At 39.0% G+C, this 26,475-nt stretch overlaps 1 protein-coding gene across 1 annotated transcript in view; it reads left to right on the forward strand.

Annotated features, from left to right (window-relative positions):
• The window catches only part of cpda (carboxypeptidase D, a), a 48,354-nt gene that overhangs the window by 8,174 nt on the left and 13,705 nt on the right, over nt 1-26,475 (forward strand). The window contains 10 exon segments of the mRNA XM_034169367.1: nt 10,433-10,575; nt 10,738-10,907; nt 12,693-13,108; nt 13,250-13,441; nt 21,132-21,299; nt 22,067-22,176; nt 22,267-22,369; nt 24,352-24,494; nt 25,035-25,204; nt 25,359-25,646. Of these exon segments, the coding sequence (XP_034025258.1) occupies nt 10,433-10,575; nt 10,738-10,907; nt 12,693-13,108; nt 13,250-13,441; nt 21,132-21,299; nt 22,067-22,176; nt 22,267-22,369; nt 24,352-24,494; nt 25,035-25,204; nt 25,359-25,646 (1,903 nt within the window).

Below are 26,475 nucleotides of genomic sequence, written 5' to 3' on the forward strand. Positions count from 1 at the left end.
TCACAAAACGAACTTACAGGAAATGTTGTCGGTGCACAGGACTGTTTCCGGAACAGATACAGCACCCATCTCTGGATGGAACCGCACCTCAAACAGAGAGAAAAGAAAAAGCAGAATCAAGCATCAGAAAGACAACAAATAGTGTAATTTGTCAGCAAGGTGTAAGGTGATCGCCGGCCACTAGCCCCAAGCTTCACTAAAAGGCCCAGAATTTACATAAAGTTGAGGCCGCGGCCCACTCTGTTTTCTAATAAAATGAATTAAAAGAGTAAAAAGCATAGAAACATACTATGCCAGTATGCTAGCCATACAAAAAGGAAAATAAGTGTGTCTTAAGTCTGGACTTGAAAGTCTAGAATCTGACTGTTTTATTGATGCAGGGAGATCATTAACAGAACAGGGGCACGATAAGAGAAAGCTCTGTGACCCGCAGAATTTTTATTCACCCTAGGGACACTAGGTAGTCCTGCTCCTTGAGAGCGCAACGCCCGGGCCGGTACGTAGGGTTTAATTAGGTCAGCTAGGTAGGGAGGTGCCAATCCGTGAACAATTTTATAGGCTAGTAGCAGAACCTTAAAATCTCATCTCACTGGGACAGGAAGCCAGTGAAGAGATGCCAAAATGGGTGTAATGTGGTCAAACTTTCTGCTTTGTGTCAAAACTATGGCAGCAGCATTTTGAACCAATTGGAGACCCATAATGCTGGACTGCGGTAAACCAGAAAATAGAATATTGCAGTAGAAGTAGTCTAATCGAGAAGAGACAAACGCATGAGACTTACTTACTATTCAACTTCTTGCCAATTCTGTTTTCCCCTCATGCCGCATCTCCTTGTGCTCCTGTCTACTTTCTTCATCTCTCCGACTATCCCCGTTCTTTATCATCAACCTCTTTTTCCTTAAACTTTCCTGGACATCTTTGTTCCACTACCAAGTTCCCTTGTCTTTCTTCCACTGTCCTGATGTCACACCCAGTACCTTCCTAGTTGTCTTCTTCACTACATCTATAATAGTTTTCCAGTTGTCCAAAATTGCTTCCCCTCTATCCGGTGCCTCTCTCACCTGGTCACTGAATTTCACACAACAGTCTTCCTCCTTCAGCTTCCACCATCTGATCCTTTGTTGATCTCTCGCTTCTTCTTTTTAACCTCTAATGTCATCCTACCAACCACCATCCTATGCTGTCTAACTACACATTCTCCTGCCACCACCTTACAGTCTCTAATTTCTTTTGGTTTGCATCTCCTACAAATAATGTAGTCCACCTGTGTGCACCTTCCTCCACTCTTATTTCACCCTGTGCTCCCCCCTTTTCTTAAAGTAGGTATTCACCACAGCCATTTCCATCCTTTTTGCAACATCAACTACCACCTGTCTTTCCACATTCCTGTCCTTGATAACATGTCTACCCATTATTTCCTCATCACCTCTGTTTCCTTTGCCAACGTACCAATTGAAATCTGATCCTATCACCACTCTTTCCTGCTTGGGCACACTCTCCACCACACCATCTAACTTGCTCCAGAAATCTTCTTTCTCCATCATCTCAGAACCTACCTGTGGGGCATATGCAGTGATGATATACACTGTCACCTCTTCAATTTCCAATATTAACCTTTTAAATAGGAGATTTGTAGTATGACATTGTCAATATGATCAAAATTTGAGGTGTCCGTTAAAAATTAAAAATGATTTCCCTTGAAGGAAAACCTTCAAGTGAATAGATGGCCATGAACTACTTAATGGCAGTGACCCATACAGTCTATGATAGCAGCCATAGCAATGTCCTAGATCAGATGGGGGTGTCCCCCAACTTGCGCGAGGGATGCTGGGAAGCATACAGCAACAGACAGAGGTGAGATGCATGGTGATGTCAGCTTGCTGCTCACTTCAGCAAAATGATCCATGATGGTGGAAAACCCTCCGAAACAGCTTATTTGTGTCTAATCTGTTTCTCATATATTTTGTAAAAGTTATTGAGAAATAAACACTTCTACATCTAAAAATGCCATTTTTGAGACCAGATAACACCTCTGAAGTAATTTAAAAGACATATCACAGATGTTAGTATGCACGCCCTGTGTTCTTGCATCACGACAAGTCAAAGGTAACTTCCAGTAATTTCAAAACCTCAACCCCACTTCCTCAAAAGTTTTGAACTGTCAGACACTGAAAGGGCCAGCAGGCATTTCTCTCTGCATGGGCTGGAGGACAGTAAGCCCTTCAGAGTTCATGGACAGAATGCTGCAGCTCCAGCTGGACTTTTTGTGCAGCACCTCTCTCCTCTGGTGTGTGCAGCACTGGAAAAACACCACGATCACGGACTGCCGTGCGCTGGCGGAGAGACTGACAAATTCTTCCTTGCCGGCCAGCACCACAGCATGACCGCAGCAGCACTCACCACATCACACGCAGCGGCAGAAACCCCACAACACACGCACCAGCACCGCCGCGGAGGAGCTGCAGCCACTCCACAAAAGTGCTCACAAACCAGCTTCTGTACTGTGTGAAAACATTCAGGTGGTTGAATGAAGTCAAACTAAACGATGATATTACAAAAACTAAAATGATAAAATACTGTCAAGAATGACAGCAAACAGCAAAACGAAATACAGACAAATTGAGGTTTTCGGCAGCATGCGTTCAAATTTTTCAACAGTTTAAAAATTCAGACGAAATGCCAGCTGCAGGAACAAAGCTGCGCAAAGGTTAAACGATGCCAACGAAAGTGAATAAAAGTCCAGATTTCTTGTTTCGTTTGGGCTTTGTTGCCCTTTGTTAAGTTCTGTGTGACCGGGCCTCTAGATTTAGACAGAAATAAGCTGTTTTGGAGGGTTTTCCCACCATCTTGGATCATTTTGCTCGAGCAAGCATCTCTACTTCGATTGGCTGTAACAAAAATTGTAAATATTCTGCACACTTGCTGTATTTTTTTTATAATTTCATTAAACATCTTCATGATTAGTAATATAGGTTAGCCGGCTGATGTATAAATTTTGCTTATTTTTTAACTTGAATTTTTTATTTTATTTTATTTTTTGGTCACTAGGCATTTTGAGTTTGATATTGTACTATTTTATGTAGCCCTGTTGGCGTGTCATGAACAGGAGCTACAGACTGTATAAAAGCAGTGAATTGTTTTCACAGCCTTGATGGAAGTGTGTGGTAATAAAGTAGATTACAGCAGAAGTCTGTTGTAATGTTTGTTGAGTAGTGATTACTATGGACTGAGGCTGATGATCTTTAACTGCAGTACTGCTAGAAAAACATCTTTGGGGGAAAAGGCTATTTTGGCTGAATGGGACCGTTTTCTGCTGGTTCTTAGAAAAAAAAAAAAAACAGTCACTATTGAGAGGTAAATGTCTGCTAAAGCTCTCTGAATCATATCTCCAGAGGGTAAGACCTGCAGAAAATTGCTGAATAGACAATGCTGTATCTGTCCGACACTTCTCAGTGTGCAGTCTTGCTTTCTAAAAGTGGGCTAGTAGCAGATGATGGAATGGACAGGTCTTTGTATGTCATAATGGGTGATCCACCATCGACAGATTGTTGCTGTGACGCGAATCTGAACTTCACACAGTTGTATACGCTTCTTTTATTTCTGTTTTGCACTCTTCTGGTTATTAATTGTATCTACTCTGAACGTTATTTAACAACAGTCCTGTTGTGAATTGCTAGCAGTTAGCATTCGCTAGCAGTTAGCTATCGCTAACTAGGTCGACCCCTCCCCTCTCCGTTGTTACTTTTATAGCCGTTTCTTTTCTACCCGTTAAATACTTCTGTTCGTTTTTCAGTTGAACTGCTGTGAGTTTTAAGTAATTATTTTACTCCTGTGTAAAATCTTAGGAGCGGCTAGCATGTTTGCTAGTGGTTAGCTTGCATTAGCTATTTCGGACCCCCGTCATCATTTTTTCATTTCATTTTTTACACTCCTGTTAGTTAATTAACTGTTCAGTGTATTTTATAGCTGCTGCTTTTTTACCTGTTTAATACTTCTGTTAGTTTTTCAGTGTAACTGCTGTGAATTTTAATTCATTTATTTGCGTCTGTGTGAGCCTTAGGAGTGGTTAGCTTATCCATTATTGGTTAGCTTGTGTTTGCTTGGTTTGACCACATTACACCCATTTTGGCATCCCTTCACTGGCTTCCTGTTCCAGTGAGATCAGATTTTAAAGTTCTGCTACTAACCTATAAAATTATTCATGGACTGGCACCTCCCTACCTAGACCTAATGACCTAATTAAACCTTACATACCGGCCCGGGCTTTACGTTCTCAGGGTGCAGGACTACTTTGTGTCCCTAAGGTGAATAAGAAGTCTTCGGGTTACAGAGCTTTCTCTTATCGTGACCCTGTTCTGTGGAATGATCTCACTGCGTCAATCAGTGTGTCTGCGTCAGTCAGATTCTGTGGAGACTTTCAAGTCCAGACTTAAGACGCACTTATTTTCCCTTTCATATGGCTAGCATACTGGTACAGTTTTGTTTTACGCTTTTTACTCTTTTAATTCATTTATTAGTAATTGGAGCGGGCCGCAGCCTCAACTTTACCTAAATTCTGGGTCTTTTAGTGAAGTTTAGGGCTAGTGGCCGGCAATCACCTTAGAATTTCTCTGTTTTCTTGTTGTTTAATGATGGCAAATTAGACATTATTTTTTTGTCTTTCTGATGCCTGATTCTGTTTTTTTCTCTCTGTTTAAGGTACAGGTCTATCCAGAGATGGGATTTGTATTCGTGTTGGCGATCCTCCTGTCCTGTGCGCCAATAGCATTTCTTGTATATTCGTCCGTGAATTGTTCTGTAATTTATGTTTGTAGCATGGCCCAAGCAGAGGGTCATCCCTTTGAGTCTGGTCTGCTAGAGGTTTCTTCCTCAGAGGGAGTTTTTCCTTACCACTGTTGCTCTGGGGGTTGGTAAGGTTAGACCTTACCTGTGTGAAGCGCTTTGAGGCAACTCTGTTGTGATATATATGCGAAAATAAATTGAAAGTAAATTGAAATTGATCCAGACAAATTTCCCAGGCCAGGATTTAGGAACAGGACATTTTATTTTTGTGCAGCAGTGAGGTCTTGAAATGATGTTTCTGTAGAAGATTTTCCTCAATCTTTTCACCCTGTGTAGTCTCAAATAGAACCTTTAACTTAATTGAAAAAATATTTTTGATTGATGTACAGTAAAATACAACATCATCAATACTGCTTGAAAATTGTTTCAGTTATGGAATTTCTTCTTTCATAGTTTTAGGTACAGTGTGTCCTACCTAACAAAATTTTATTGTGTATGCATAATTACAAAGAATTATCGATTCTATTTGTTCTGTTACAAAATAGAAAATTGCATGTTCTCTGAACATTTGTTCTAACCTTTGGCCCTATTGAAGCATAGCCAATATTAAACGCAAGTATGCATCACTGTTTTATTGTACAACCCCTGGCAAAAATTATGGAATCACTGGCCTCGGAGGATGTTCATTCAGTTGTTTAATTTTGTAGAAAAAAAGCAGATCACAGACATGACACAAAACTAAAGTCATTTCAAATGGCAACTTTCTGGCTTTAAGAAACACTATAAGAAAATCAGGAAAAAAAAATTGTGGCAGTCAGTAACGGTTACCTTTTTAGACCAAGCAGAGGGAAAAAATATGGAATCACTCAATTCTGAGGAAAAAATTATGGAATCATGAAAAACAAAAGAATGCTCCAACACATCACTAGTATTTTGTTGCACCACCTCTGGCTTTTATAACAGCTTGCAGTCTCTGAGGCATGGACTTAATGAGTGACAAACAGTACTCTTCATCAATCTGGCTCCAACTTTCTCTGATTGCTGTTGCCAGATCAGCTTTGCAGGTTGGAGCCTTGTCATGGACCATTTTCTTCAACTTCCACCAAAGATTTTCAATTGGATTAAGATCCGGACTATTTGCAGGCCATGACATTGACCCTATGTGTCTTTTTGCAAGGAATGTTTTCACAGTTTTTTCTCTATGGCAAGATGCATTATCATCTTGAAAAATTATTTCATCATCCCCAAACATCCTTTCAATTGATGGGATAAGAAAGGTGTCCAAAATATCAACGTAAACTTGTGCATTTATTGATGATGTAATGACAGCCATCTCCCCAGTGCCTTTACCTGACATGCAGCCCCATATCGTCAATGACTGTGGAAATTTACATGTTCTCTTCAGGCAGTCATCTTTATAAATCTCATTGGAACGGCACCAAACAAAAGTTCCAGCATCATCACCTTGCCCAATGCAGATTCGAGATTCATCACTGAATATGACTTTCATCCACTCATCCACAGTCCACGATTGCTTTTCCTTAGCCCATTGTAACCTTGTTTTTTTTCTGTTTAGGTGTTAATGATGGCTTTCATTTAGCTTTTCTGTATGTAAATCCCATTTCCTTTAGGCGGTTTCTTACAGTTCGATCACAGACGTTGACTCCAGTTTCCTCCCATTCATTCCTCATTTGTTTTGTTGTGCATTTTCGATTTTTGAGACATATTGCTTTACGTTTTCTGTCTTGACGCTTTGATGTCTTCCTTGGTCTACCAGTATATTTGCCTTTAACAACCTTCCCATGTTGATTGTATTTGGTCCAGAGTTTAGACACAGCTGACTGTGAACAACCAACATCTTTTGCAACATTGCGTGATGATTTACCGTCTTTTAAGAGTTTGATAATCCTCTCCTTTGTTTCAATTGACATCTCTCGTGTTGGAGCCATGATTCATGTCAGTCCACTTGGTGCAACAGCTGTCCAAGGTGTGATCACTCCTTTTTAGATGCAGACTAACGAGCAGATCTGATTTGATGCAGGTGTTAGTTTTGGGGATGAAAATTTACAGGGTGATTCCATAATTTATTCCTCAGAATTGAGCGAGTCCATATTTTTTTCCCTCTGCTTGGTCTAAAAAAGTAACCGTTACTGACTGCCACAATTTTTTTTCCTGATTTCTTATAGTGTTTCTTAAAGCCAGAAAGTTGCCATTTGAAATTACTTTAGTATTGTGTCATGTCTGTGATCTGCTTTTTTTCTACAAAATTAAACAACTGAATGAACATCCTCTGAGGCCGGTGATTCCATAATTATTGCCAGGGGTTGTATACAGACTTTGACATTGTCACAGAGTACTCAGGTGTGATCCAATCACAGAGAGCAAATCAGATGCTAAAGTCCAGAGTTCTTTATTTAAATAAATACAGGATAAGTCCAGGAACAAAAAAAACAAGCATCTATGGTGTGCTATGCTGAACGTTAACTTGGGATATAATTTGACTTCAGGGAAATAGGGAATTAGGTTAACCAGATGGCAGTCTTTCACAGGGTGGCAGCTGAGGATTATCCAATAGCAGATGAGGTTCAGTGACAAGGGGGGTATCATACCAGTTAATCAGACCAAAATGGCAGGCAAGACATTAGGAATGTAACACAGCAGCAAAGGTCTGTAACAGGAAGGCAGCAAAGTGGAACTTGAAAGGCTAACAACTGGGAGCACCCATGACATTTGGGCTGATTGAACATGCGTGTGGTGACTATTGTCTACAGAGGATATAAGAAGGAAGCAGAGACCAGATAGAAGGGGAGAAGAGACCAGGTTACAGAAAACTGAAACACAGGAATGGTGATATGCCAGAGACTAAAGAAGCACAGGAATGACAATATGACAGAAGGGAGTATCCATTATAATTACAATTGCCCAAATTGAAGTTGGGAACTGAAAATATGCTGAATCTAAACACGCATATTTCAGAAAAAACATGAAATATCGCTAAATAAATAAAATTAAATTATGCTCTCGTGATGTTATTTTTCACTTCTTTCATTTGTCCGAAAACAGTCAGACATCATTAATAGCTAGCAGTGCTAACTGCTTCATAGCCACACATAGCTGTCAGGTTGAGATTGCTTCCTCTGTAAGTCTTCATGGTTGCACTCTGGCAAAATCAGATAAACTTGTGTGGCTGTCTCTGAGATACATGTAAAATTAAAATGTGGATGTCAAGCATTGTTAACAGTGGGACTGGAAATTTTTATGACTTAAAAAAAGGATGTTGACAAAACGATGTATTCTGGGTCAATTTTTTTTGTTGTTTTATATGGTAGGGAGAATGATGCATTCTGGCCCACTTGTCCTACAGATAGATATATATAGATATAGATATAGATATATATATAGATATATAGATATAGATATATATAGATATATAGATATATATAGATATATATAGATATATGATTTATATTGGCTATAATTTGCTTCACTGACTCTTCCTTTGTTGGCTGGACAGCAGTTAAATTTAGGGTGCGCCACTGGATCCGGTATATAGGCAGGATCTGTAAGGATTGGTATGTCAGGCAGTATCCTTTTGGTATATTTGTCATTTCATCAGGATAAAGAGAATGTTTGCTTTAATGACAGGTGTTAAACTTACACAAAATTTCTTATCTTGTTTTTGGTCTTGTATTGTACTGCTACAATTCTTTCAGTGCATGTCAAATATACAAGGAAATTAATTAGTTTTATGTCTATATGTCTGTAATATGAAAATAATAGATTATTGTAAAAATAATTGACAATATGTTGGCCCTCAGTATAAAGTTTGTGAAATAAATCCTGGCCATGTAATGAGGACAAAAAAAGTGTAGAAACTGTTCTTTAAAGTCAGATGCAATTGAAAATGATTTCATGAAATTGCTCAGAAAAATACTGGTATACTGTAAATGAATAGGACTTATTTAGCTATAAATAAAACACTTTTGAAGTCATATTATGATTCTGTATGTTAGATTCATGCTATAAGAACAGTTGCCTCTTATTATTGTTACAACTGCTGAGAGATGTAAAAATAACTTAAAATCTGTTTGTCTTACAGTAGCTCAAAACAGGATTTTTTTTGTTTGCAGCCAGTCCAGCAGTAATTTGATAAAGTTGGATGAACTTGCGTGTGTCTGTCACAGTGGTTGTCACCAAATTGTGTTTACCAAGATCACCTTCTTTTTTCCCATTTCAATTTGTTTATGGTTGAAAATTTAATGTATGACTCTTAATATTTGGACTTTGGATGGAAGGTGCATTTGGTGACTTTTTGTTTTCTTTGGCCACCCAGCAGGCTGTCATGGCAGCTGTCCAGGCAGGGGGCATATGGCAGGTTGCAGGGGGAAGGCCAGCTGAATTGCCTCCTGTCCTCTCTGTCTGTTTACTGGAGGGCCACGTTTGCTTGCAGACTGCAAATGTCTCATTTTAGAAATGTCATATGCAAAGTGGCTCTTGAAACGAAAGAAGAAATCAGTTGTCATGATAAAGTTGAGATTTTTAGACACAAATTTGATGGAAGAATGCACAGACCTGTGCAGAAACTCTCTCCCAGTTGTACACACACATTGTATTTTAGAATTGGTAGAAATTGCTGACGCCAAAGGTGAACAAATGAAGCCAGATTTTCCAGTTACCTGTATCACATGAGTTCTTTATACTCTGTAACAATTGAAAGATAATAAAGGCAGTTTGAAAAATGTGAAGCATTTATTGTTATTCTGGAAAACCGAGAAGTACAGTTACAAAATTAAGATGCACAGAGCTCCGTGATGAGCTGGATCAAGTCATGAGTGTTTCATTCTAATAATATGTTTTGAACAAAAGGTACATTATATTTAGAAATAAAAAATAATGCACAGTACCCATAAAATGAATACAAACAAAGACAAGCAGTCAAGATGAATGTATGACAGGGACTTTGGACAAAGCTCTGTATCTTTATGTTTATAACATGCTGGCCAAGCACAAACCAAGTTTTGGCTTTAGTTGACAGAGTTGAGAGTGAAGAATTTGCTGGAAGTCTGTAAGGGTCATTCTCAACATTATTCAGAGCATTCTGGTTTCACACCCAAGACGTTTATCATTAGTTGCTCTTTGGATTTAGGGTTTTCATGGAACACAAGAATAACTGTCTAGAGTTGTTCTTTGTAGACTATTTAGTTGACTGAACTGCTCTGTGGGACATTCTGAAGCTTCCTGGGTTCCCTACTAAATTTCTGGGTATTATTATTATTATTTTGGTGGTGGGGGGGGGGGGGGGGGGGGGGGGGGTTCTGGCCTTTATTTTAGAGATAGCGAGAGAGAGACAGGAAATAGAAATAACAGAGATGTCCAGCATAGATCAGGAAGGCTGGGATTTGAAATCTGAACACTGCAAACTGTATCTTCTGGCATGTGGTTAGGACCTTAAACCTCACTGGCCAACCTCACTCCCAGACCCGAATTGATCATTAAATTTTGTTACAATTATCGTTTATTACTTCAGTTTAATTGTAAAAATTCAGTGTTCACTTTGATATTGTAATAGTTTGATGGGTGGCTGATTTAAATAAATGTTGGTTTTTGTTGAATACTTTGTTTATTATTATTTTGTTGACTTGCTACACAGGAGGGATGCAGGACTACAACTACATCTATGGAAACTGTTTGGAAATCACCATGGAGCTGAGCTGCTGTAAATACCCTCCTGTTGATCAGCTCCATAAGGAATGGAATCTCAACAGGGAGTCGTTATTGGCATACATGGAAAAGGTAGAGTTTACAGTATAAAGGAGGAAACAGAGGGAGCAATGATTCACTCACTTCCTGTTTTCTGATACATCTTTTGCTATTTATATACAGGTTTAATGGCATAATCAGAGTCCTCTGGACTGCAATTCATGTTTTTTTTTTTACAGTATTTCTGTTTTCCAGGTCCACATAGGCGTCCGTGGCTATGTCGTAGATGCCATCACTGGTGCTGCTCTTCCCAGCGTTAGCATTATAGTGATGGGGATTCAGCACAACCTGGTCACAGGCTGCTTTGGGGACTATTACCGCCTTCTGCTCCCAGGGATATACAACATAACTGCTGCTGCTGTTGGGTAAATCAGATCATTAAAATATTTTGATATGGCATGCCAGCTTTATAAAAAATCATTTACAAAGGTTTTTGAAGTTTATTAAAGAATTCATAGTGTAATCCACATCAGAATAATATGAATGTGTTTTTCTTCCTTTTGCAGTTTTTAAGCGTTTATTAAAACTAGATTATGTTCACATTGTTCAGTGATGTAGAAGAAGCTATAGTTACCACAATGGGCATATGAGGAATCTGTCATTGACCACACAAGTGAAGCAGAATTTGTAATGTGGCTTATTGAGCCTATCTAACAGTGAGGAAGAGGCTCCACCTTTCAGACAACTTTGGCTCCAAGGCCGTATCATCCACCATCCGCAAAAATGGTGCATGAGTCAGTGTAGGTGTAACTGCTAGTTTACACCTGACGTGGATGTCATATTCAAGTTACAGAGCACATATTGTCCTTCATTACCAAATGTACTCACTCTCATCTGTACACCCATGGGCATGTTTGTATAAAAACAAGGTGTGGTCATCTAACTAGCTGGCAAGTTCCTGTTGAACTTTAGAAGAAAGTGTTTGCACTTTAGACTACGTTAAAGCAGATCTGAAATGTACCCCCGTGACTCTGTGCTGTGTTCGGAGCCCTGCAAAATATAAGAAATAAATTGAACCAATTTAAAGCACAAAATTTTAATAACTCTGATTTGTATCATATTTTTACAAAACTTCTCTTCCCCCACACAGCTCGGACTTTGTGGAGAATGGGGGAATATGCAGTTTACATCTTGATCTTAAAGACTGAAATGAAAATGTATCTGCCGGTAATACATATTTAAAATGCAGAACAGCCCTGTGCTTTGGTGTCAAAACGCATTACAAACACAAATCACGCATTCCAACTATGCCACTTTGCACAGAGTGCATGCCATTTATTGGCAGTCGAGTTGTAACTGAAAAATTTCTGTATGCAGCAGGTCCATCTGCATGTGAGAACCATCTCATATTCCAGCTGGAACAGTTGCAGCTCACATGCACAATTTGTGCACAGTTGTCAGTGGATGCATCACATAGAATGCAATATTCACATCTGCGTTTAATGTACTGTTGTGGCAATAATAATACAATAATCCATGTGCCCACTCTGTCCATGTGCAGCCATTTAAACTAAATCCTTTACACATCTTTCCTTTGAACCACAGCACTGTACGCATTGTGCTCCTGTCTAAAGGGGATGACAAGTGACTGATTGTTTAATGTTATGAAATGCTACAGAACACTCTCAAAGCACTCCTGAATAATGTGATGCAGTACTTCAGCCCATTCAGGTTTTCGCTCAAAAATTCACATCCTCAATATAGTAATGTGTGCTTGGCCATGGCCTAAATGGATTTACGCCATGCATTTTACTCATTTATTTTTTTTCCCATTTTCATTTAAACGCTACAAAAACAATGAACAAATACAAACCCTGAAAATGGGTCAAAGGAAAAAACAAAATGAAAACAAACAAACACACACACACTTAATCAGAGGCTTCCATTGCTGAGGAGTCACACATTTTAAACCCTGCACCAAGGAATTTCAAGACAGGGCCCTATATGTCTTACTAAAGAGATTCTTTAAAGTTGCATGGAAAGATTTGCTACCTACAATTAAAACAAGTTTCACTGCATCATTGTTGAATGACTTCCTTGATGACAGAAAAGCAACCAGCGTGCATTTTGTCACAGAAGAGATGGCACTCACTGATAATTTTAAGGTGGATCTGAAAAATTATTATGCCTGTGTTTTTATTTGTCTGCAGATACAAATCAGTTACGGTCTACAGTGTCCAGGTCTTGGAGGGCAAAGCAGCAGAACTTAATTTTACCATAGCACCTGTGGTCACGGAGTCTTTAAGTAGCACAGTTGTGCCCACAACCAGCGTCCTGCCGACTGTGTCTGTGCCATCCACTGCCTCCAGTTCCACCTCTGCCTCCCAGAATCCCTTTGTTTTTTCCAAATTGTCTGAAAGCAGCCCACCTTCGTTTCCCCCTGAACACCAGCCCATCCAGCCCCAGGAATTTCGTCACCACAACTATGCAGATATGGAGCTCTTCTTGCGCAAGTACAACAGCAAGTTCCCCTCTATTACCCATCTTTACTCTGTCGGCCGCAGTGTGGAAAATCGTGAGCTGTATGTCATGGTCATCTCAGACAAGCCCAGTGTCCATGAGCATGGTATGTTCAGGAAGTATAATTAAATGAGCACTTTATCTTCCCTAGAATGAAGTAACGAACTTTAAAATTATGTGATTTGTCTTTACCTCCCATTTTGTTCTTGTCTCTCCCCCTCTATTCACCTGTCTGTCTCCTTGTCAGGCGAGCCTGAGTTTAAGTATGTGGCCAACATGCACGGTAACGAAGTGGTGGGCCGTGAATTATTGCTAAACCTCATTGAGTATTTGTGCCGTAACTATGGCACTGACCCAGAGATCACTCAGTTGGTCAACACCACTCGCATTCATATCATGCCTTCTATGAACCCCGACGGCTATGAGGAAGCCACAGAAGGTAAGGCAATATGATGTGCAAACACATTAGTGGGACTCTGAGGCGTCTTACATGGGTCAAAATGAAACGCTATCTGCAACAACTCAACGCAACGTAAACTTTATAAAGCACGTTTAAAATGACCAAGGTTTACCAAAGTGCTATACATATTCCAATTAGCAAATCAATAACAGATACACAATAAAAGTAACACAATACTATAAATACAACATAAAATAAAAATTGCCAAAAGAGCCACTTAGACTTGATGAAAGCCAGGGGGAAAAAAAAGATGTCTTTAAAAATGATTTAAAAACCTCAATTGATCCAGCAGAGCGGATTCCATGGCAAATTGTTCCAGTGCCTTGGGGCTGCAGCCACAAAGGCCCTATCATCATTAGTTTTTAACAGTTGATTGGCAGACCTCAGTGCTCTAGCAGGGGCACAGACACAGAGAAGCTCAGACAAATACTGAGGGGCTAAGCCATTGAGAGCTTTAAAAACAAATAATAAAATGTTAAGATCAATTCTAAAAGCAACTGGAAGCCAGTGCAATGAGGCCAAGAAGGGGAATATATAGTCACGCTGCAGGTGGTGCAAGAGTGACTGATCCAGACCACAGTACAATGAGTTGCAGTAATCCAGCCATGTATTATTAAAAGCATGGATCACAGTCTCAGCATCTTTACATGACAAGTACCCTATAACGTTCGCTAAAATCCAAAATGGAAAAAAATATTTTTCACAACCAAATTCACTTGACGATCAAGTTTCAACCTGTCGTCAAATATTATCAAGATTTTTCACAGAAGGCCAAATGGTTAGAGTCAAATGGCCTAGAAATCCAACAGAACAATCTAATGGACCGCAACCAAACAGAATTCAGCCTTATTTTCTTTCAAGTTCAAAAAATTTGCAGTGATCCAAGACTTGGGCCCAATCTCATTTCTCTTTTGTACCCCTTCCCCCTCCCCTTGGCCCCACCCCTACCCCTACCCCTTTAAAACAAGGGGTAAAAAAAAAAAAAACTGCCTGTCTCATGTGTTTGACATCATCATGTTGCGTTGCTTAAAGTGCCGTCTTCACTGTTTGTCAACATGGCAACCGAAGCGCAATTTGTTGCAGTAGCCTGTTTGCTCTTTTTATTTTCTTGCCTTTCTGCGTCAATGCAAAGAAATAGTAGGGGACCAAGATTTCTTTGACGCATCACAATCATGTTGGAGAATTTTGTGGAGTTAATAATTAATTTAATTAATTAGTCAATTCATTAATAATTGTTTACTTAATAATCAATATTAATAATCATACTTAATACTAATTAATAATATAATATTATTAATTAATTAATAATTAATGGATTAATTAATTAATTAGTAATTAGAAGAAATAAACACTTGAAATATATCAGTCTGTGTGGAATGAATGTATACATTATACAAGTTTCACTTTTTGAATGGAATTACTGAAATAAATAAACTTTTTCATGATATTCTAATTATATGACCAGCACCTGTATGTATGTTATGGGCTGCATCTAGTTCTGTTAACCTTATATTTCTTTTTCAAATTCTTCCATTGTTTTGGAGGCCTGGGAATTGTTGATGACTCCATCCAGCCCCATTTCCTTTAGAAATGTCCTTGACAAAAATAATAGCAGTCTATTAGGACATCGGGTTATGTGTTACACATATACATGTATGTGTATATGTTTTCCAACTTACTCCCATTGGTCTTTAGCTGACTGCTTAGAACGCAGAAACTTCTCCTCATTTTCTGTCCAAAAGCGAATTAGGAGACGAGTGTGCTCAGGGCTGTTTACAAAATACACACGTGTTACAGACCTTGAAATCCAACAGCAGGGATCGCTATTATCCAAAGATTTATGAACATACAAATTTACGTGTTTTATCATGATTTTCTTCATTGTGAGATATAAAAGTGTCTTATCGTAGCGTTCATGTGTATATGCATTATAACGCCTCAGCACACGAGCGAAGTTACGATTTTGTTCAGAACAACAGTATATGCAACATGCATCCAGCAGCATACACGTTGCTGTCATAGGCAATTGCCTGTAAAGTTTTTTGGCAAGTTAGAACTTTCTAAACAGTGTAATTTGTAATGAAAGCCACTTACATTTGTGCGACTCTTTTGGCACCATGTTTGTTTCTTTGGAGACAGCGATAAGCTCCTCCTACCCCTCTAAACAGAGTGTGTATCCAGATTCCCTCCATTTGAAGGGGTTTGTAGCCCTCCGCCTACCCACCCCCCTCGCTCCAAAAAGAGAATTGAAATACCCCTCTGTCTCTCGTGTGCGTGCAAAATGGAGGGGAAGGGGTAAGGGGAAGGGCTGAGAGGTAGAATTGAGATTCAGCCTTAACGTCAATTAAACGTCAAACAGTGTCTCCACAGAATCATTGAATCTTGGTGTCAGGGGCAGCAATGGAAAGCACAGCAATGGAAATTTTGGCCCTAATGGTAACATGTACAACAGGAAAAGAATTGGCCCAAGGATGGATCCCTGGGGAACCCCAGAGACAAGAGGAGCCGAGGATGAAGTGAAACCACCTGACTGCATGGAAAAACCCCGGTTCGGCCAAATAAGAATGGAAACATGGGAAATCCAGAAGCACTAACAACGCAGGATTTCCTGTTTCAGCAGTTACCACTAGATCATTGAAAACTCTCAACAACGCCATCTCAGTACTATGACCTGGTTTAAAACCAGACTGAAATTTCTCATAAATATGATTGCCCATCAAACGTGTTTGAATCTGGATGAAAACTACTTTCTCCAAAATTTTAGATAGAAATGGCAGTTTGGAAATAGGCCTAAAATTAGACAGCATGGCAGGATCCATTTTTTTTTTTCTTTTAATAAGAGGCTGCACAATGGCATGTTTAAGAGCAACTGGGACACATCCAATACTAAGGCAGGAATTAATAAACAAAAGTATAGCAGAGTCCACCGTACCGGCTACCTCTTTAAAAAGACAGGCAGGAATAGTATCCAAAGGACAGTTTGTAGGTCTCAGGTGCTTAACCACATCAGCCAATAAAGAAAAAGTTATAGGATGAAAGTGATCAAAAACAGCATGTGAAACTGGAGGTGTGACATCAAAACTAGAGCCCACAAAAGAGGAATCAGACGTCCTCAGAGCAGAGAATTTCCCAACAAAAAAATTTAATAAAACTCTCACAAAGAAAAAGGATACCGCTGGCAAATTATCACAGGGGTTTACAAGAGAGTTAAAAATATAAGAACCAGAGGCTTATGGCTATTCTTGAATTCACAAATTTCGTTTACACTCATAGACAGATCATAGGATAAGACCAAATCTAAAATATGACCTTTCTCATGTGTCAGGTTCCTTAACCCATTGAACAAGATTAAAAGATTGAATAAGAATAATAAAAAAAAATCAGTAACTAATGGTCTTTATTTGCAACAGACATGAATATTAAATTCTCCAGAAACTAAGAAATGGTCATATTTCACAATAACGTCTGAGAGAAAATCCCCAAAATCACAAATAAAATCCTTCCTTAATTTCCTTGAACCACAAACAAAACAGACAAAGAGCTGAGTTGAAACGAAACATTTGCTTTTAACCTGTGTAAGCTCTGACAAATGACACGTTACTGCACAGGTTATACAATCAATCAATCAATCAATCAATCAATCAGCATTTATTTATAAAGCACTTTACAGCACCGACTGGTGCCCAAAGTGCTTAACATTAAAAACAAATTCACAAAAATAAAACACGTATAGAATAAAAATTTTAAAACAGCACATAAAAAAACAGAACATGTCACCTCCCCACTAAGTGTTAAAAGCCAGTTTAACAGTTTTTAAATAAGTCTTTAACTTAGATTTAAAAAGTGCTAGGTCAGGAATAGTACGTAACTCAAGAGGTAGCTTGTTCCACAGTCTGGGGCCAGCTACCGCGAAAGCATGATCACCCCAGCATTTATATCTTGACCTTGGAACATCTAAGTAAAGCTGGCCAGACGCCCTTAATGTCCTACTGTATGTGCGCAAAGTTAAAATTTCAGACAAGTAGGGAGGTGCAAGGCCATAAATAGCTTTAAAAACAAACATTAAAATTTTAAAATCAATTCTAAAACGAACTGGAAGCCAGTGGAGTGAGTACAGGACAGGCGTAATATGGTCATGTCTAAAAGTGTTTGTTAAAAGACGAGCAGCAGCATTTTGCACCAACTGGAGATTGCAAGAGACGACTGATTAATGCCTGAATAAAGTTCATTACAATAATCAAGTCTGGAGCTGATGAAAGCATGAATGGCCATCTCAAGATCACGTCTACTGAGAAAGTGCTTTATTTTAGCCAAAAGGCGAAGTTGGAAAAAACTAGCTTTGACAACAGAGTTTATCTGTTGATCAAACCTCAAACAGCTGTCAAATATCACTCCCACATTCTTGACAGCTGGTTTTACATAGTTAGCCAAAGCACCAAAATTTGGTGTTATCACATTTGGTATGCCAGAGCGCTCAAACACCATGATCTCCGTTTTACCATCATTCAGGTAAAGGAAGTTTTGGGACAGCCACTGCTTTACATCGCGAATACAATTAAATAATGATGACAAAGCATCACTCCCATTAGTCCTCACAGGCAAATAGATTTGCAGATCATCTGCATAACAATGAAAGGACAGATTGTGCTGGGTTATAATTGACCCCAATGGCAGAATGTACAAAGAAAATAGAATCGGCCCAAGGACAGAACCCTGCGGCACACCACAAGACAGATGAGCAGTTGATGAGGAAAGGTCCCCAATCATGACAGAAAAGCTCCTTTCAGCCAAATATGATCTAAACCACTTAAGTGCAGTACCATGAATGCCAGTAAAATGTTCTAACCGGGAAACAAGTACTGTGTGATCCACAGTATTAAAGGCTGCTGTGAGGTCCAACAGAACCAGCACAGCAGGATTCCCTGCATCCACCGACGAAGTAATGTCATTATGAACTTTTAAGAGTGCCGACTCAGTGCTGTGTCACGATCTAAACACAGATTGGAATTTTTCAAGGATGAGATTGTCTTCTAAAAATGATTGTAACTGTAAAAAGACAACCTTTTCTAAAACCTTAGACAGAAATGGCAGATGAGACACAGGTCTAAAATTGGATACAACTGATGAGTCCAGGTGAGGTTTTTTAAGAAGAGGTTGAACCACAGCATGTTTAAAAGCAGCTGGAACAGACCCTGATCTAAGACAAGCATTCATAAAATTTAGGAGACCCGCTCCAACAGTATTAAAAACCTCCTTCAGCACCTTAGCTGGAACAACATCTGAAGGACAACTTGTAGATTTTGTGTGTTTGACAACATCAGCAAGAGATGCAAAAGAAATGGGCTCAAACTGCTCGAGCACAGCAGAATGTGCACGAGGAGCAGACAACTCAACATTACAGTTCTGATCAGCGTTCTGTCTGACTGATGAAACCTTGTCAATAAAAAAACTGAAGAAACTCCTCACAGGCTGTGGTTGTAGCGTCCATCAAAACAGAGGTGCGTGGATTTACAACTGAGTTTATAGTCTGAAATAACACACTGGGACGATGACAATTGCAAGAAATAATATGAGACAGATATTGTCTCATATTATTGTTGTAATGTGTATATTAATGTGTATTATTATACACATTAAGGCATTTGATTTATTGCTATAAGGGAGGAGCTCAGAGTCGAGCCGCTGCTCCTCCATGTCGAAAAGAGCCAGCTGAGGTGGTTCGGGCATCTTTTGTGGATGCCCCCTGGACGCCTTGCTGGAGAGGTGTTCCAGGCATGTCCCATTGGGAGGAGGCCTCGGGGAAGACCCAGGACACGCTGGAGGGGACTGCGTCTCTCGGCTGGCTTGGGAATGCCTCGGGGTTCCTCTGGAGGAGCTGGGAGAGGTGTGTGTGGATCGGGAGGTCTGGGCGGCTTTGCTGTGCTGCTTCCCCCGCGACCCGACCTCGGATGAAGCGGAAGAAAATGGATGGATGGATGGATGGATGGATGGTTTATTGCTACTATATTCTAAAACTGGAACATTACTTGCTTTCATTGAGGGAAATGGTGTTTTTCTGTACTTCTTCTTGTTTGTTAGCAAGATTAGTTGAATTTGGAACTAATTTTCATGGCTGCAGCTTTAATTATCTTTATTAAAGAGGTTGCATGTGTGTGTGTATATGATTGTTTGTCAGTATTTCAGACTTGCAAAAATGGCAGAAGTAAAAAAATTTTTTTTATTGTAGAATAGAGTAGATTAATGTACATAATTTTCCTGAAAATTGGTGAAAGGTTTGGGCTGATCCGATTACAAGTGGCCTTTCAGTTTTGTAGTGCTTTGAGATAAAAGGTGTGGCCAGAATATGTTGATATAATAATGTGTAATTATGAATTTGGAACAAATTTTCATGGCCACAGCTTTATCTCCATAAAAGAGCCTGCATGTGTGTTCAGTGGTCAGTCATTACTACTTAAAAATGAATGAACCCATTATAAAATTTGATAAAAAGGATTGGCCTTGACTGGATTAGTTATAGATGTGCAAAAAAAGGGGCAGAAGTAGAAAATATAGTTTTTGAAACAAATTTTTTTTAATATAGAAAAAATGAGCCAGGACATTCTCATAACAGCAAAACAAAGTATACATTTATTGAGTGCTTATAGGGGTTTTTTCTAATCATATTTCTCAAGAGTTGGTGGATCAGTTAGTTTATTCATGGAAAAATAATCAACTATTTCCATAATTATTAAAGTACTCATGTACAAAATTAAGAAAAATGCCAACTTTGAGTGTCTCCATTTCTATGTTAGGATTTGCTATTTTTCCTCTGCTTTTCTCTTTAAATTGAGTACGCTAAAGTTATGGACTTTTAATTGGACATTAAGGGCTCACTTTGTGGTATAGATTTACTAAAAAAACAAAACAAACAAACAAAAAAAAACTACAAAATATTCTCTAGTATTGAACAAAAAAAGAGAGTTGTCCGCGCTTCTGTACAGCACAAAAATCCAGTGCAACCAGGTAGGACTGACTTGTAGAAGAGGAAAGCAGCTGGTGCCACACAGAAGTAGGTGCTGAAAAGTTTAATAACATGCTGAAAACATAGAAAAGAGACTAACGTTTCGATGTGCAATTCACATCTTCATCAGAGTCAGAGATGAAGATGTAAATTGCACATCGAAACGTTAGTCTCTTTTCTGTTTTCAGCACCTTATTAAACTTTTCACCGCCTACTTCTGTGTTGCACCAGCTGCTTTCCTCTTCTATTCTCTAGTATTGTCTGCACTAAACAAAACGACAGTTTAATAATCATGAAAATAAGTTTTATTTGCAACCCTGATTTATTTTGAGTGCTAAGAAAATTGCAAAATAGTCAACTTGCATAGTGAGCAGATGGCATTTGTGTACAGGGCCTGTGTGTTTAGGGTAGTATCTAGGGTCTATGTTTTTTGGGTAGGGAGACATTTGTTTGCATTCTATGTCATGTGAAAGCTTTACAAACCACTTCCTCTATTTGCTGAAGCATTTTAAAATGGTGGCTGCTGTTAATGAATAACAGGAATTATGCCAGAGGGTATCGTCTTAGACCACTGGCAAGACATTTCTATAATGCATATTGTCACTGCGTTGCTCCATGTTAATCTGATGTGTGCATACAGACACACTCATTGTAATTCTTTCCTCACAGGCGATGTAAAGGGCTACAAAGGGCGCAACAACAGCAACAATTTTGACCTGAACCGCAACTTCCCAGACCAATTTAATACCATCACAGAGCCCAGGCAGCTGGAGACAATAGCTGTGATGAACTGGCTAAGGAGCATCCCCTTTGTCCTGTCTGCCAACCTTCATGGAGGTATGATGTTATTTTGAGAATGTATCGACACCGCTACTCCCAAGATAGCCCTATCATTAGGGCCCGAGTAGGATAAAGTCCTACGAGGTCCCTATTGTAATTGTGTTGTTTATTATTGGGTTTGCTTTTATCTCCTGATAGTGAACCCATTGTTGCTATTTTACCATTTGAGAGAGCTGCAGTCATTAAGTATGGTCTTCCAACAGGGCTGCTTCAGTTCCCTGCTTCTGTCTACATTGTGACAGTTGATATGGGAAATAGTATCTCCTTAAATTTCCAGGTAATAATGTTATAAATGATACTCCTACAGCATCAGTGGCATGGCATCAACCTGACAAAGGAGAGGTTACAGAATTTGTTGAATGGTGTAAAGGGCATAATTTGTTGGTTATTGTTAAAAACAATGGAACCTAAATCATTAATAAGGTAGAATTGATTAAACATACAATGGAAGACAAATATTTAGCAACGATCTTTGAGTGGACCACAAGAAACTGAGTTTTAAAGCTGCTGCATCAGTCAACTCTTACTACACAGATCAAAACTGTTCAGAATAAACAGAATTGCAGTGATGTTCATTATTTCCTCTGAAAGAGAGTTGCTGGCCTGTTGATCAAGTTTAGCATTTACTTGATTAATTATAAACATTAAAAGCTGTTATTTGTTTTTTGTCTTTAGATGTTTTCAGTCCAAGTATTGGATTTTAAAACTTTTAACCACAAATTCTGTTTGTCTTCTCTGTTTTGTCTTTGTCTTGTGGACTGTAGGTTCTTTGGTGGTAAACTATCCTTATGATGATGACAAGAAAGGGATTACACAGTATAGCAGGTCACCTGATGACAAGGTCTTTCAGCAGTTGTCTCGAGCTTACTCACAGGTAACTATTGCTGTCGGATGTCTTTCAAGATTTGAACATTGGCCGACTCATTTGTTGAGTTCTCACTTGTATGGATGTGTATGTGTACAGGAGAATCCTTTGATGCACAATGGGCACCCTTGTCCCGATCTGTACCCTGAGGAGTACTTTGAAGACGGCATCACTAATGGTGCCAACTGGTACAATGTTCCTGGTATGCCTACATTGTCTATCTTTCTGTGATTAGCTTTCACTGAAACATCAGGGTCCGGTTTCATAAAGTGGTCTAATCTTGTTTAGTGGACTAAACTCACTTAGTCCACTCATCTTTTGACATTAGTCATTGCACAAAGCACTTAGTCGGCTAAAGTTTCACATTCCCAACTAAACTTTTTAGCCTGGTACAGAGGAGGCACATTTTATTTTAGTCGACAAAACACCAGCGTCTTACCTCAAAAAAGGCGGCTATCATGTACAAGCACTTGATGGAGGAGGAAGGAAGGCGAGACTTGTGGCAGACACCCTCTCTACTTTTAAGATTAGGCTTAAAACTTTCCTTTTTGCTAAAGCTTATAGTTAGGGCTGGATCAGGTGACCCTGAACCATCCCTTAGTTATGCTGCTATAGACGTAGACTGCTGGGGGGTTCCCATGATGCACTGCTTCTTTCTCTTTTTGCTCTGTATGCACCACTCTGCATTTAATCATTAGTGATCGATCTCTGCTCCCCTCCACAGCATGTCTTTTTCCTGGTTCTCTCCCTCAGCCCCAACCAGTCCCAGCAGAAGACTGCCCCTCCCTGAGCCTGGTTCTGCTGGAGTTTTCTTCCTGTTAAAAGGGAGTTTTTCCTTCCCACTGTAGCCAAGTGCTTGCTCCCAGGGGGTCGTTTTGACCGTTGGGGTTTTACATAATTATTGTATGGCCTTGCCTTACAATATAAAGCGCCTTGGGGCAACTGTTTGTTGTGATTTGGCGCTATATAAAAAAAAAATTGATTGATTGATTGAGGAGTGGGTGTTCTGGACCTTAATCCGTTGGAGATGTTTACGGACGCTGAGGTCGGGAGCGCCTCTCTGCTATGGCAGACTCGGCCATGTTTGTAGCAGACGGACCAACCCAAAAGTAAACAAAACTGTCGCGCATTTGAGGCGTTTTTTGGCATCGGCACTCGTGAGGCTGCTATGACTGTGAAAATTGTTTACGAACAAAAGACAGCTAATCTAAAAGTTTAGTCGTTGATGTGAAACAGAGATTAGACTGATAATGTTATATGACTAACCTTTTTGTTTGTGCTCTGACATGCACTGTCAACTGTGGGACCTTATATGTGGACAGGTGTGTGTCTTTCCAAATCATGTCCAATCAACTGAATTTACCCCAGGTGGACTCCAATTAAGCTGAAGAAACGTCTCAAGGATGATCAGTGGAAACAGGATGCACCTGAGCTCAATTTTGAGCTTCATGGCAAAGACCGAATATTTGTGTACGCGTGATTTCTTAGATTTTAATAGATTTGCAAATATATATATATATATATATATATATATATATATATATATATATATATATATATAAATTAATTGTCTTTTTTAACATTGTCATTATGGGACATTGCGTGTAGAATTTTGATGGAAAACAAAAGAATTTCATTCATTTTGGAATAAGGCTGGAACATAAAATATATATCAGTTTATTGACGTCACCTCACAGTTTTTCCATAGTCTTGAAATGTTTTACAGTTCAAAACCTAAAGGTTTTGCTTGCGAAATAATATAACAGTTACGATTAACAAAACTGTATTTAATTAATTTAATTTCAGATATAAAATTCAGATATTGTCAGGGATTGAGACTCTTTCTTTGACCATTTAATCCTTTTGAGAACAATCAGTGATTCTGAACTATACATGCAAATTGACTAACTTGACATATTTTATTATAGTCAGTATAGTTGAATGTAGCTTCAGTATAAAACAAAGTGTTACTTATGAACTGTTTAGTTAGTTCTTTTGCCATCTAAAGTTGTAGTCAGTCAACTCAAATTAAAATCTACAGTAGCTGTATGTTTTACCCATGTGCATTATACTGTATTGCATAATAAGTTAATCCTTTGGTCTTGAGTGTGTCTGTGTACAGTTGATGTTGAAATAAAGCACAGTCTGATTTGGGCTTAAATATTGTTATTATTTTTTTTTTAGGTGGCATGCAGGATTGGAATTACTTAAACACCAACTGTTTTGAAGTGACCATAGAGCTGGGATGTGTCAAGTACCCCATGGCCAAAGAGCTGCCCACATACTGGGAACAAAACCAACGAGCCTTGCTTCAGTTTATACAACAGGTAAATCACTTAAACTGCAGACAGTTAAATATTTCCTCTTATTATATGGCTGCGATGCTATGCGTGCTCTGATTGGCTGATTACCAGTCGGATATTTTCCCATATCCGGACTGGGTACCATGACAGTCGGTCTGCAACGTGTATTTTCATTACAAACCAGGAAGCAAAAAAACACAATTACAAAAACCAAGTCAGATATAAATGTACTCCATGAATATCTAAACAGCATCTGATAAAACACAGAAATTGAAAGCTTACCAGCTAATGACCAGATCATCTGTTAGAAAGTTCTTCATGGAGGCGAAGTGAATAGGTCTGACTACGAGCCATCAGCAGCTTTCATATTTGGGCGATACTGTAAGTTTGTGTGTTTGTATATTTAATAGTCATATAATAAATGATTAACCATCCGTACTGACAACACATCGATGTAATATTTTCCTGTACAGACCTCGCATTCGGTTTATAATCCTTAATATTTCTCTTCACTGACTCAGTTTCTGATTTTACTCCACTGGATTCTGTGTTTTGGGTTACTAGGTTCACAATGGAATAACGGGCACAGTAGCTGACAGCAGGGATGGAGCAGGCATCCCCAATGCCACTATTAGTGTGGAGAGTATAGAACACAACATCACCACAGCCCTTACTGGAGATTATTGGAGACTGCTTGTCCCTGGGACCTACTCTGTTACTGCCTCTGCCCACGGGTAAATTTTGAATGTTGGAAGGAAACACTGTACTACAAACTGATTATTAATTTGCTGTCAGTAGTAATATTACATGCACAGTTCCAGGCAAAACTTTTTGTGCTCCTGTTTTTCTGTGGCATTAACTAGAGTACATAACTCCTCTATTCTTCAGGTACAACCCTGTCAGAACCTACGCCACAGTTTCACAAGAAGGTGTTGAAGTGGTGGACTTCAGATTGACACGTGTCTTCTTAGAGCCTAAGGGCCCACCACCTCCACAGAACCCATTTGAGGAGGAGTTCCACAAATTAATCAAGAGCCTCTCACTCGGTCAGGGTTTGGAGCAGCTAGTCAGCAGCACTACTACACAAAATAACTTCCAATACCGACACTACAAAGGGCAGTCGGAGTTCCTAAGGGGTCTCACCCTCAACTTTCCAAAAATTACATCCCTACGCAGGTTGGAAGACTTTATCTTTGGTTGTATTTGAATCATTTCTGTTTATGAGAATTTTAAAAGGAGAACAGTGGGATTTTTCAAGATGGGCTTATTTTTTTACATGTTTTAGGGTTCAGCTTTTCACTGAGACAAAAATGATTTTATCTGTTCAGTATTGACTTAGATTGCTAACACTATCACAGGTTATGGGGCAAACTAAAACCCTCAACATTAGCAGTCTCTCGCTACCATCAAATAGGCAAAAATATTAGAGGCATCTGGTAGTATGGAGAGGATCCTTATGGAAATACATGTGCATATTTACCTCAGCAAATGTAAAGAAACTTTTTAAATTACTAATTATACATTTAGTGTCTTACTTTAGCCTGCTTTTGTTTTGGCAAGTTTACTGTGGCATTCATTACAAGTTGATTTAAGATGTGGAGCTTGTTGTTTTTTTTTTTTTTTTTTTTGTAAACAGAAGAATGAGCTCTTCGTGACATTGTTAGCTCTCTGCAGCCTCTACACCTGCATGCTGCTTGATTATGTTGTGTTCATTGCTGACTTGCTAAGATTGTCACAGCAATGGGGAATCAAAGAGAGGATCCTCTAGTCTTGAGCCAAACATTGCTAGCGTTCTAACAAGGAAATTGGTTGATTAAAAAAAAATTATCTAAAAATTGAGCCCATATTGAAAAATGCTGACGTTCCAAATTAATAAATACAATCTTAATCCTTATCAATATATGTGTATTTTGACACATTTTGAATTTTGACACATTTTGAATTTTTAATTGTCATTTTTTTTCAACACAACAAAAATATAAACGCAACACTTTTGGTTTTGCTC

Source organism: Thalassophryne amazonica, chromosome 4 (genome assembly GCF_902500255.1).
Source record: "Thalassophryne amazonica chromosome 4, fThaAma1.1, whole genome shotgun sequence".
Lineage (NCBI taxonomy): Eukaryota > Metazoa > Chordata > Actinopteri > Batrachoidiformes > Batrachoididae > Thalassophryne > Thalassophryne amazonica.